This window comes from Plecotus auritus, assembly GCF_963455305.1.
Source record: "Plecotus auritus genome assembly, chromosome: 4".
In the NCBI taxonomy this organism is placed as follows: domain Eukaryota; kingdom Metazoa; phylum Chordata; class Mammalia; order Chiroptera; family Vespertilionidae; genus Plecotus; species Plecotus auritus.
This window is the reverse complement of record NC_137775.1, coordinates 151321327-151333351: the sequence shown is the minus strand read 5'-3', so window position 1 is coordinate 151333351 and position 12025 is coordinate 151321327. Positions and strand designations below refer to the sequence as shown.

General features: G+C 38.3%; 1 protein-coding gene across 5 annotated transcripts in view; it reads right to left on the bottom strand.

The window, feature by feature from the left end:
- Positions 1 to 12025, bottom strand: part of RELN (reelin) — a 462208-nt gene that overhangs the window by 209278 nt on the left and 240905 nt on the right. For all 5 annotated transcript variants that reach the window (XM_080663650.1, XM_080663648.1, XM_080663649.1 and 2 more), the window contains exons 9-10: positions 3573 to 3669; positions 876 to 1116 (exon numbers count right to left, since the gene is read on the bottom strand). In XM_080663650.1, coding sequence (XP_080519776.1) covers positions 876 to 1116; positions 3573 to 3669 — 338 coding nt within the window. The remainder of the gene's footprint in view (positions 1 to 875; positions 1117 to 3572; positions 3670 to 12025) is intronic.

The window sequence follows — 12025 nt, the reverse complement described above, 5'->3', positions numbered from 1 at the left end:
ACTCTATAGGAGCTTACAAAACCTTTAAGGTTTTGTCACTGGCCTTGTCTCCAGACTTAATTATCACAAGTCTCACCTTAAGAATCTGTAGGAAAACTATTTTGTACATTATCCAAGACCTTTGTTTCGTGGTCTCACTGTACGTCATTTCTGATCCTAGAAACACTAGTCCTCCCACCTGGCCAACTCCAAGTTACTCTTCAGTCTCTGCTTGGATTCCTCTTCTCCTGGATCGCCTTCCTAAACACTCAAGTCTGGATTTGGTACTGTATGTTGTACTTTCACAGCACTCACACTTTCCCAGCAAATTATAGCGATTATGCTATTTTGTATTTGCATGTTGACATGTCTAATTGCCCACACTAAGTTGACAGCCACTTGAAGGGAAGAAACTTATCTGCCTTTTTGTGTTTTTACTCTCTAGGTTCAGTCCAGTACATGGCACAGTGGGTCCTCAAAAATACTTTTTAAATGCCCAGCGGCATGGATCAGTGGTTGAGTGCCAACCTATGAACCAGAGGTCATGGTTCAATTCCCGGTCAGGGCATGTGCCCAGGTTGCAGGCTCAATCCCCAGTGTGGGGTGTGTAGGAGGCAGCTGATCAATGATTCTCTCTCATTTATGTTTCTATCTCTCTCTTCCTCTCCCTTCCTCTCTGAAATCAATAAAAATATATTTAAAAGAAATCTTGTTAAATGGATGGACAAATGTTTGTGTAACAAAGATTTTCTATCCTTAAAAGAGGAGGTAACATAAAAACAACATTGCCTATCCCTTTACTAGTAGGTTTGGTAAGAATAGTTATCTTTGTGCAAATTGGCTTACTGAGCTTTAGGTTTTGGAGAAGAGAGGAAGGAACAAAAGAGCGATCAAACCTTAACTGTAGCTCCTGGGAAGAAAAGCCAGTTGCCTGTGTCTACAGGATCGAGATTGTCTTCTAAAATGACTTGTCTGTGAGCTGAGTTGATGACCAGGATGTTATCCAAGGCCCAGCAGGCTTCATACACTTCACCCACATGAAGGTTTTCCTGCTTCCACTGAAACTGGACGTTCTCCCCTTTGGCGTATTCAGGAAGGTAGAGGATGTGGATGATTGTGCTGACATTGGAAGGGGCCCTGGAACATATGGTGAGATGGGAATTAGTGCCACAGTTAAAGAACTTAAATCAACTTTGTTTCTTAATTAAGATTGTAGTTTCATTATATTAAAAATACTATATACAGTACAGATTAAATACTCATAATCTCATAGCCCTTAAATCTTTTAGTATGCTGAATATTAAGGAGTTCATATTAAGTGATGACAGTTTAAATATTAAATGTCTTCAAGAAGCTTACTTTTAACACAGGACAGGACTAGGCTAGTAAAGGAGTCACTGAAGAGACAATAGCACACATTTTCATGGCACCTCTAGAAAACCATGTGTATCCAGCACAGTTTATTTGATAATAATAAGAAGAAAGGAGAAAAACTATACTTTGAAATTTTGCATCTATTAGGCAATTGTATGCTATATTTTATAATCATTCTTTACATAATAGATATTTTATTTCGACTAATCTGATACCTTTTTGTTTTATTTACATGAAATGTGAGCTTTTCCATGAGAATTAAATGCTCTATAATTCTTTAAAATTTCATGCAGAATGATCTTTAAAAACTTGATATAATTTAAAATTATTTTTATATTACATGTATTACAATCTAGGCCTTTCTACTATATAGTAAAGTATTTTTATTCAACATTTTATTCTACCAATGTAGAAATTTGCTATAGTAAAGATTATTGCTTTAGCAAAAATTAAGTGTTACTAAATGCAAACTATTAGTGCTCTGGACTTACTATAAATCAGTTTTAAAAGGACTACAGAAAAGACATATTTTTCACTCACCAAAGCAGCATATATATATATATATATATATATATATATATATATATATATATATATCTGTAAAATTGTCAGTATAGGTTATAGATGGTGTACCTTACCTTTAGGGGTAATCAATCCCCCTTTCTTTTAAAATATTTCATGATGACTATGTTTTTGGCTTCATAAAGAATTTAAAACGATGAAAATAATATATTTAGATTTAAGAAGTGATTGAAAATATGTTCATTCTGGTCACCAAATGGAAAGGAAAATCTGCACTAATGTATATAACAGTTTGATGCATGACCTTAAATTGAAAATCTCCTATAGTAAAAAGCCAAATGGAATCAGCTGAATGTGATCTTTATGTGTTGTAATTATATGTATATGTGCATCCACTATTTGTCATATCAAAGGTATGCAGTTGTTTTCCAGCAAGAAAAAGCTGCTACAATTTACCTAAATTACGACATACGAGTATTACATAGAGAAAAGATAGAGGTGTGGTTAAAATTTCTAATATTTATGCTGCCTTGATTAAAGACATTTATATAAATAAGTATTTCATGTGCATGATTTTCATAATAAGTACTAGAAGTTAGAAAGAATAACAAAATGTTCTGTTTAAAATGGGCATAGCATGCCAGAGCTTGGCTTAAACAGGTTATCTCTAAATTATAGATTATCCTGCCACAGAGGAGGATGGTCTATTAAAATCCATGAATTAGAATCATTTTTCTCAGTTTTTGATTAGACTAGCACTTAGATATGTAACATTTTTAAAATTTTGAAATACTACTAGAAACTTTGGATAGACTAGTTTAGTGTTAAAAACTAAGAACCTAATATTTATTCCCACCTCTAAATAAATCACCATTTTTCAACATGGAAATACGGTAAGGAAAATAGCATGTGAAAAAAGAAAACTACAAAACTTATAGAAAATGTTCTACCTGAGTTATTCTAATTTAAGAAGTAAACCAATCAGAATAACGACCTTATAAAATTTCCAGGTATCTTTTTTCTTTTAACATGTTACCATATTTGAAATTAAACACCCATTATGAATTTTGTTTTATAATTTAACCTATACAGGAGTAAACATAATTTGATTCTTGCTAATTTAACCAAATCTTTTCAACTTGAATGAACTCCCTCAAGTACCCTACCTCATTTTCTTATAAAGGTTTTTAAACAAAGATAATGTAATAAATGATTATAAGTTGCATCATAACTATGATCATATAATTTTAGAACTGGTCTTAGGAAAGCTGAAGGAAAATGACAGAACTAGAGATTAGATGCAAAATGTCTGGCGGCTGTTCACTCAATGTCGTTACAGACAAAGGAGCAGATTTAGGTGGTAATCGGATATATTGCTAGGCATATAAACCAGGCCATAGACAGGCCACCTGGAGAAATGGGTGATGTAATTTTGTGGAGGATTCTGTACTTTTACCAAAAGATAATTTGTTAGAGCTACTACCAACAGTGGGAAGTTCCAAGTGGAAATGACCCTTTTAACAATACTTCTTCCAATAGAGCAGATCATGATATGTGTGTCCATGCAAGTCAGCATAATTACAGCCAGAGTACTTTTAACCACGAGGAATCAAGCCAGTGGTAGAATGAAGGCAAACAGGGAAGAAGAAATACACCTCTGTCAGAATTTATGAAAAATACTTTCAGTGACAACAAACCTAATTGTCTCGAGCTGAATCCAGTCCGCAGTATTATTCTTGGCATATGATACGATGATGTTGGGGTCTGAATAACTAAAGCGACATGAACCTGAACCTGTAAATAGCAATAAGTTTCAAAGTTAAAAAACCTTGTAATGACATAGTATCCTTTCTGATAAATATTTTAGATACTTTTTAAAAACCGTTTAGATATTTAACTGATTGTTTCCTCATTCTTCTAACTTTGCTAGAATTTCTTGTGAACTGTTCTGATGAATATTATTTGATAAATAATTTTAAGAAACAGAAAAAAGGCAAACAAGGAAAACTGTAGATTTATTTAGAGACACACAAACTTCTAAATTAAATTATAAAATAAGCACATATTTTCTATGCCAAAAATATCTCAATATTATAGAATGATTGATAATGTACTATGGTTCTTGCAAGTTAATATCAATTATTAGTGATTGCATTAAATGGCATGTAAGTCATTACATTTTTTAAAAATGTTTTTATTGATTTCAAAGAGAGGAAGGGAGAGGGAGAGAGAGACAGAAACATCAATGATGAAAGAGAATCACTGATTGGCTGCCTCCCACACGCCCCACACAGGGGATTGAGCCTGTAACCCTGGCATGTGCCCTGACCAGGAATCAAACTGTAGCTTCCTGGTTCATAAGTCGACATTCAACCACTGAACAACACTGACCTGGCTAAGTCATTAAATTTAATGAGGAATGAAAACACCCTCTTCTGTGTGTGTGTGTGTGTGTGTGTGTGTGTGTGTGTGTGTGTGTGTTATTTAAATGAGACAGTATATGACAAACTAAAATATCTTACCTAATAAAAGAGAAACATGCAAATTAACCATCACTCCGCTACGCCCACAGCCAATCAGAGTGAGTATGCAAATTAACCCAACAAAGATGGAGGTTAATTTGCATATGCAGGCGCGAGCGGAGTGAAGCCTGCTATGAGGGGAAGGGGGGCGGCGGAGGGAGCTACTGTAGTGGTGCTTCAGACAGAAGCGAAGACTTGCCGGCTCTGGTGTCCCAGGAGTGAGGAGGTTCCGGCTCCCAGGCGGCCAGGGAGTGGGGACTTGCCGGCTCCAGGCGGCCAGGGAGCGGGGACTTGCCGGCTCCAGGCGGCCAGGGAGCGGGGACTTGCCGGCTCCGGTGTCCCAGGAGTGAAGAGGTTCCGGCTCCCAGGCGGCCCGGGAGCGGGGACTTGCTGGCTCCGGGTGAGCCGGGAACGGGGACTTGCCAGCTCCTGGGCGGCTGGGAGTGAAGCCAGGGGAAGGAAGGCCTATTCGTGCACGAATATCGTGTAACGGGCCTCTAGTTGTAAAGAAAACTCAAGCACTAAATGAACTATGGAAGATATGATTTATATTATTTTATTATAACCCAACATTAAAGATTTAAAAGAGGGACATTATATCCCATTGTGACTACTTGGTGATTATTTCCCATTACTATTTTCAATATTAGAAATATTTATACCAAAGAAAGTTTTAAAGCTCAGACAAAAATGTGTTTCTGTGTGTTCAATGAATTCATATAAAACATAGTATAACTGTAATTCCAAAGATCTTTGGATACCCCAAACAGTCATGAAACATATGTCAGAAGTTTATTTTACTGAATAGCAGGATTTTTAATACTATATTAAAAACAAATGAACCAAAAAAAAGAAAAATGGTGCCATTTATGTTTAACCGTTACCCATCTGCTAGAGGAGCCTTGGTTTCAGCGAATGGCATCTGTTGAGTTTTTACATTTCTAGCACGAGTTCCAAGCTTTCATCAGACTCATTTATTTTATTTCAGTGGTGTTTAGTACAACACAGTTCGTTTGCAATCACAAAGCTGGCACTGTGCTAAAAGGCCAAACAGCAGTTTTCCTAGATTTATTCTCACAGCCAAAACATATGTGAAAAAGCAGGAGAGGAAGGGTATTCAAAGGAAACCTACCCAGCAACCCTGAACTCAAACAGAAACCCACCTTATGTCATTTTGATCATTGCTAAATTCTACCTTTCATAAGCAGCTGCTTAAAATAAATACCACACAGTGTGGGATTGGAAATGGAAACCACCAGGATTATGCGGGACAAACTTCAACACAAACAAGAATAAGGTCTGACAGACAATCTGTTTATTTCAAAAGAAAATTCAAATTAGCCTAAAGAATTTAAATGGTATTTATGTGCTTCCTTTATGCTGTATATACCGTAAGTACCTAAAAGCAAACGTATAAGGTGAATTCCTGTAAAAGGAAAGAATAAGACAGATAAGCAAACTCTTCCTTACAGAATTAAATTCCTTGAATATTGTTTACAAATTGAGAAGAGAAGCAAAGCTGATAAACCTCAAAATAAAAATGTGTCCAAAGATGACCTTGATTACAAACATGACTCTCACCTATTTTCTTACTAGAGGTCCGATGCATGAAGATTCCTGCAAGAATGGGCCTTCCTTCCCCTGGCTGCTGGCACCGCCTTCACTCCAGCTGGAGCTGCCTTTTCGCTCTGGCCCGGAGCTGCCTTTCTGCCTTCCCACGCTGCCCAGAGGCCTGAAGAGGCTGGGGTGGTGTGGAACGCTTGCATCATTGCCATGGTGTCCCGCCCCGCCCCCAGCCGCTTGGCGCCTGCATATGCAAATTAACTTGCCATCTTTGTTGGGTTAGTTTGCATACTCACTCCTCATTGGCTGGTGGGTGTTGTGAAGGTATGGTCAATTTGCATATTACTCTTTTATTAGTGTAGATGCTACCATCTCCATGTTGTAAGATTAAGTTGATTATAAACCTATGAAGTAAAACAAAAAGGCACCTGGCAGGTGTCTCACTCTTCCTCAGCCACGTAGTCATTAAATCTTTCACATCTACAGTATTAATATCTTTTGCATCCATCTCCTCCTCACCACTGTCAATTAGGTCTTTCCAGGACTTGCCAGGACTTTGCAATAGTGATTAGTTGGTCTCCATGTCTCTAGCCTCACATGTCCTTTTCCAGCCATGCTGTTGCCAGCACTCTTCCTACAAGTGAACTGAATCACGTTACCTCCATGCTTATAATCAATCCTTTAACAATTCTCCAGGATAAAGCTTTATCCCTCAGGATAAAGCCACACTTCCACCCACAGTGAGGCAAAGATGCACAGTTCCTGGAGATCAAACATGTACCCTAGAAAATAGAACTAGCCCAGGGCTACCTTAAAGGGTTCCCATGTGAAAAGATGGTCAAAAGGGCAAAGGGACTCCAACGTAGGGATGGACAGCTGGATGACCAGGACTGGGGTACAGGGTACAAGTGGCCAATCAGAGGACAGACACTGCCCATGTTTAGTGGACTAAAGTGGGGAGGTCCCCCGCTGGAAGCAGCACCTCTGCAAGAGAAACAGTCCACTTTGGATATCCGCCTCGCTCTGAGGCTACTCCTACCAAACTACCATTCCAAATGATGCCAGTCCAAAGAATAAATGATTCCCCAGGCCCACTCTGAGTATAGCTGCTCTACATACACTGGGTGAAGTTTTTCTTCACGCAAACCCTTCTGAATTGCAACCACACTGCCACATAGACTTTGATCAGCAGAATAAGATTGTCCTTGCCCAGAGTGACAATGATTACTTGACTCTGTCTGGGATGAGGGGATGTCCATGTGCCCAGGTGACTAAGGCCAACCCCAACTCCCCGCTTCTAGATGCTGTGGTAGAGCGCTCACGTCCTTCAAAGCACTCTTGTTCAGTGGGGAGACAATAACCAGGCACCACCTGCAACAGCTACTTCTTCTTGATCCTCTTAAATCAAGAATCTGTCATTGCTGAAGCTGATATTTAAAGCTAAAAAGGAAAGACAAACCCGAACGTCAAATGCAAAACATCCGCTCTTTTTGCAGATCTATTTTCTCTCCTTTAAAGCACTTTCTGCACTCTAAAGTAGCAATTTTGCAAAGAGTTAAGGAATTGCTGAAGGAGAAAAGGTAATTTAGAATCATGGGCAAACAAGCATGGTCCGAGAACCACTGATGGGCTTAAACTGGTTTAAAATTCAAACACTCTCTTTGGTACTTATAGGAATATGAGTTCCAGAGACCTAAAACTGTTTTAGTGCTTTTCTCTTCTCTCATCTGTATTGCCTACTTTGGTGATCTTACCTACTTTCAAGGCTTTAAATAACATGTATAACATATGATACGTGGGAGTATATCTCCCATGAGATTTACACTTGTATATCCAACTGTTACTTGCCATCTCTAATGGAAATCTCAAAGTTAATAAATAAATATTACAAGTATTAGGAGATCGGAGATGGCAGCAGAGTAGGTGTAAGTTACACTCTCCTCCTCCCAGGATGAAACTGGAATTACAACTAAGTTATAGAACAATCATCCTGAATAACCAACTGAAGACTAGCTGAGGAGAAGTCTTCCAAGCAAGGATTTACAGAAGAAGCCACACAGAGAATGATAGGAAGAGTGCAGATGTGAAAAGGGCTGGCCCTGCTCCCACAGGCAGCAGCTGAGATTCCGGAGGGATATCTCAGTTACAGCGGATCCCACTCAGAAGCATGGGGGTCTCAGCCCCAAGCCAGGCTCCTTATCCCAGAGCACCAGAGCTGGGAGGAGGCACCGACATAACATGATATATAAAATAAGACATGATCTGCTGTCCCATACTTTTTAGACCTTCCTTTTACTGCTCTTCCTCTCATTTACTCTGCTCCAGCCACTTCAGACTTTCTCTTACCTGAACACTCCCTCCCAGGGCTTCTGTGCTCCTTCTCTCTGCCTGAAACTACACCGATTATGTCAATTTCCTCCCACCCTATTCCCCACAGACCTTCCCCTGGCTGTGACCTTGTTCTCCCTCAGGCATCAGTGCGAATATCACCTCCTCAAAGAAGCCTTCCCTGAGCACTATTCTAAAAAACTCTTATCTCCAATCTCCAATCATCCTCCATGTCATCACTCATTTTTATGTTATTCATAGCACTTACTAGTATTTAAATTTCCCTTGTTTATTTACTTGTTTACTTGCTCATTGTCCAACTCCTGTTAGGATGCAAGCTCTGTGAGAGTAGGAACTGTATCTGTCTCATTCACTAATTGTGTCCCTACTACCCAGAACAGTGCTTGGTATACAGCAGAAGCTCAATAAACTCTGGCTGGATTAGAAATAAATTTTCTATAGTTTCTTTACATTTTAAATTCTCCATTTCTTTGATTTACTGAGTTATATTTCTACTAAAAAGGGCACTGTGAGAGTAGATAGTTCTTAACGGACTTTTGATTTGCCTGAATGAGTCACAGTGACATCGATCTCTGACAGCATGCTTTAGAATCTGTGGACTACATGTACCCGTACCACACATTAACTTTGGAACTGCTGTATAGTCAACAGGGCAATAATTCACCCAAGTTAATTAAAAAATGTCCCAAAATGACTTAGATGGTTACATAACCCAGCCTGCTTTTGGAATAAAAATATCAGAAACAAATTACACAAGTAATTCTGATACGTTTTTATCAGCCTGATAAAATAATGTGAGGAGTAACGATAGCCAGATGAATTATTCAATTTACTAGTAAAGTCTTATTAGAATGGCCCAGCATAATTGAAGATAAGCAATTTGGAAAGTAATTCAAAGTAGTCATAATCCACACAGAATATCATCCCCAAGGCACAAGTTCTGACCTCTCCATCAGGAATCATTTCTACTACATTAAAAGAAGTTTCTCACATGTAATATCTTCTTGATCATAAGACATTATCTTGTCTCTTTAAATTGACTTATTTCGTTTGTTTGAATATTTAATTAGATTAACACACTGCTCTTAGGGGGAAAAATACCCATTTTTATGTTTAGGAAGAAACCTAATAAAATTGTAACCTTATAGAAAAATGTGACCAAATTGTAATGTTATGAATTAATGAGAAAATATTTGATGGTAGGTGCATCTTATAATGTACCATATATCCTTAGATCTTACTTATTTTTTCTCATACGAGGGAAGTCTATATGATAATAGATTCAAGGCTTGTTAGCATTACTGATAATTCTATACAATAGCTTTACTTCACTTTTCAGAGTAAAATTTACTCTACGTAAGCTACGTTCCAGAGAGGAGGTATGTAAGGACTTAAGAGAATGAACAATGGAGGCAGGCTGCAGGGATGCGATCTGGGCTTCTCAGCTGTGTGACCTTGGGCAAGTCACTGACTTTTTCTGTGCCCAATTTACACATTTGTAAAAAGTGAATAATAATAGCACTCTCTTTATAGAACTGCTGTGAAAATTAAAAAGATAACACATGATAAATGCCTAGAAAACAGTTTTTAGCCCATGCTATTTAACAGATTTCAGCTGTGATTCAATATTTTTTGTCTCATTTCATAAATTCATTTACCCTAGAAAAGGGAGCAAATTTCTGACCATATTTATTCATGGGCTAAATATAAAATTGAATTACTGTTATCAAGGACTTCCAGTACATTTTTTCTCTCTATGGTTTCTTTTACCTTATGCCATTGCCTAACTCTTGAGTGGAAATGCTATAAATTCAATAAGGAAATGAAAACTGAGACCCAAATGAGTTATCTGTTTGTTTGTTAGCATCACTGGTGCATGTGTTAGTGGGGAAGAGAGGAGTCTACTTGGTAAGAAAAAGGAGGTGCTCTGAGAGGATGACAAGACATATTGGTGTAAGCACATACAATTCAAAAGGTTTGTACAATTGGTAGAGTGGGGCTGAAAATTTGATTTTGCAGTTCCTAGCATCCAAAGAAAATAGATAATCTGGTCACTTAGAGTTTTAATAGCACCCGTAAAGAAAACAATTCCAGTAACTCAAGAGAACAATTATGGTTGCTAAGAAGAGGTCTATGTGCATGCCCAATTTACAAGTAAGGAAAGAAACTGTGGCAAAGAGAGGTTAAGAAATTTACTCAGGCCCTGGCTGGTTTGGCTCAGTGGATAGAGTGTCAGCCTGTGGACTGAAGGGTCCCAGGTTTGATTCCAGTCAAGGGCACATGCCCGGGTTGCGGGCTCGATCCCCAGTGGGTTGTCAGCAGGAGGCAGCTGATCAATGATTGTCTCTCATCATTGATGTTTCTATCTCTCTCTCCCTCTCCCTTCCTCTCTAAAATCAATAAAAATATATTTTTTTTAAAAAGAAAGAAATTTACTCAGGGCCAAAAATATATATTTTTTTAAAAAAGTAAGAAATTTACTCAGGGTCAGAACTGGACAGACTAGACATAACCCACTTAGCCAAGTTTATGAGGTGAGGTCAACTGGCAGAGAAAGAACTGTATGGTTTGACTTCCAAATGAGTCATAAACACAGAGAAAGACTCTGAATGCATGGTGTAAAATATATACATTCAGAAAGATTCTGAATGTAAAAAAAATGCATGGCATAAAAAAAGCATAATTTTCCATTAATGACTATTATTTATTGGGAATCAGAACACTGGCTCTGGTAGCATATTATAATCTCCACGATGGCTCTATATGACTACTGAGACAGGCAAAAGCAACAGAGTATTAAATAAAGGGAAGGTGATAGGAGAGATTGGTATTTGGAAGAGAAAGATGAAGGAACTTGTAGGGGGATATGAAAGAAGTTTGGAAATGACAATAAGTTTATCAAATGTAAACCCATGGCCCTGGATGTGTTGCTCAGTGGATGTGTTGCTTAGCGTGCTGGCCCACGCACCAAAGAGTCGTTGGTTTGCTTCCTGGTCAAGGGCACATACCTGGGTTGCAGGTTCAATCACTTGCCTGGTTGGAGTGCATGTGGGAGGCAATCAATCAACATCAAATCAAATGTTTCTCTCTCTCTCTCTTTTTCTCTCTCTCCCCCTCTCCCTCCCTCATTTACATTCTCTCTAAAAATCAATGGGAAAAATATCCTCAGGGAAGGTGTAACAAAATACTAAATAAAAAATAAAAAAGAGCCCTGTCCAAAGCATGTACTGTGTGTGCATTCCTGCATTTCACAAGTGTCTTAAATCACAGGTCCTGAAGCATAGAGTCCAGACTAAGTAGTTCATTTTCCAATTAGCTTAGCTTGGCACACTCACGTGATACATATATTTTAATGCAGGACAACACTGAAAAGAGAATAAGGAGCTATAGATTTCTTCTCTATTACTTAAGGCAGAGTTGGCTCAATTAAAATATTCTTTTTTAAAAAAATATATATTTTATTGATTTTTTTTACAGAGAGGAAGGGAGAGGGATAGAGAGTTAGAAACATCGATGTGGGAGAGACATCGATCTGCTGCCTCCTGCACACCCACCACTGGGGATGTGCCCGCCACCAAGGTACATGCCCTTGACCAGAATTGAACCTGGGACCCTTCTGTCCGCAGTCCAACGCTCTATCTACTGAGCCAAACCGGTTAGGGCTAAAATATTCTTAAAAAGAAATGATCACATTACAACTGAATTAACATTGATGA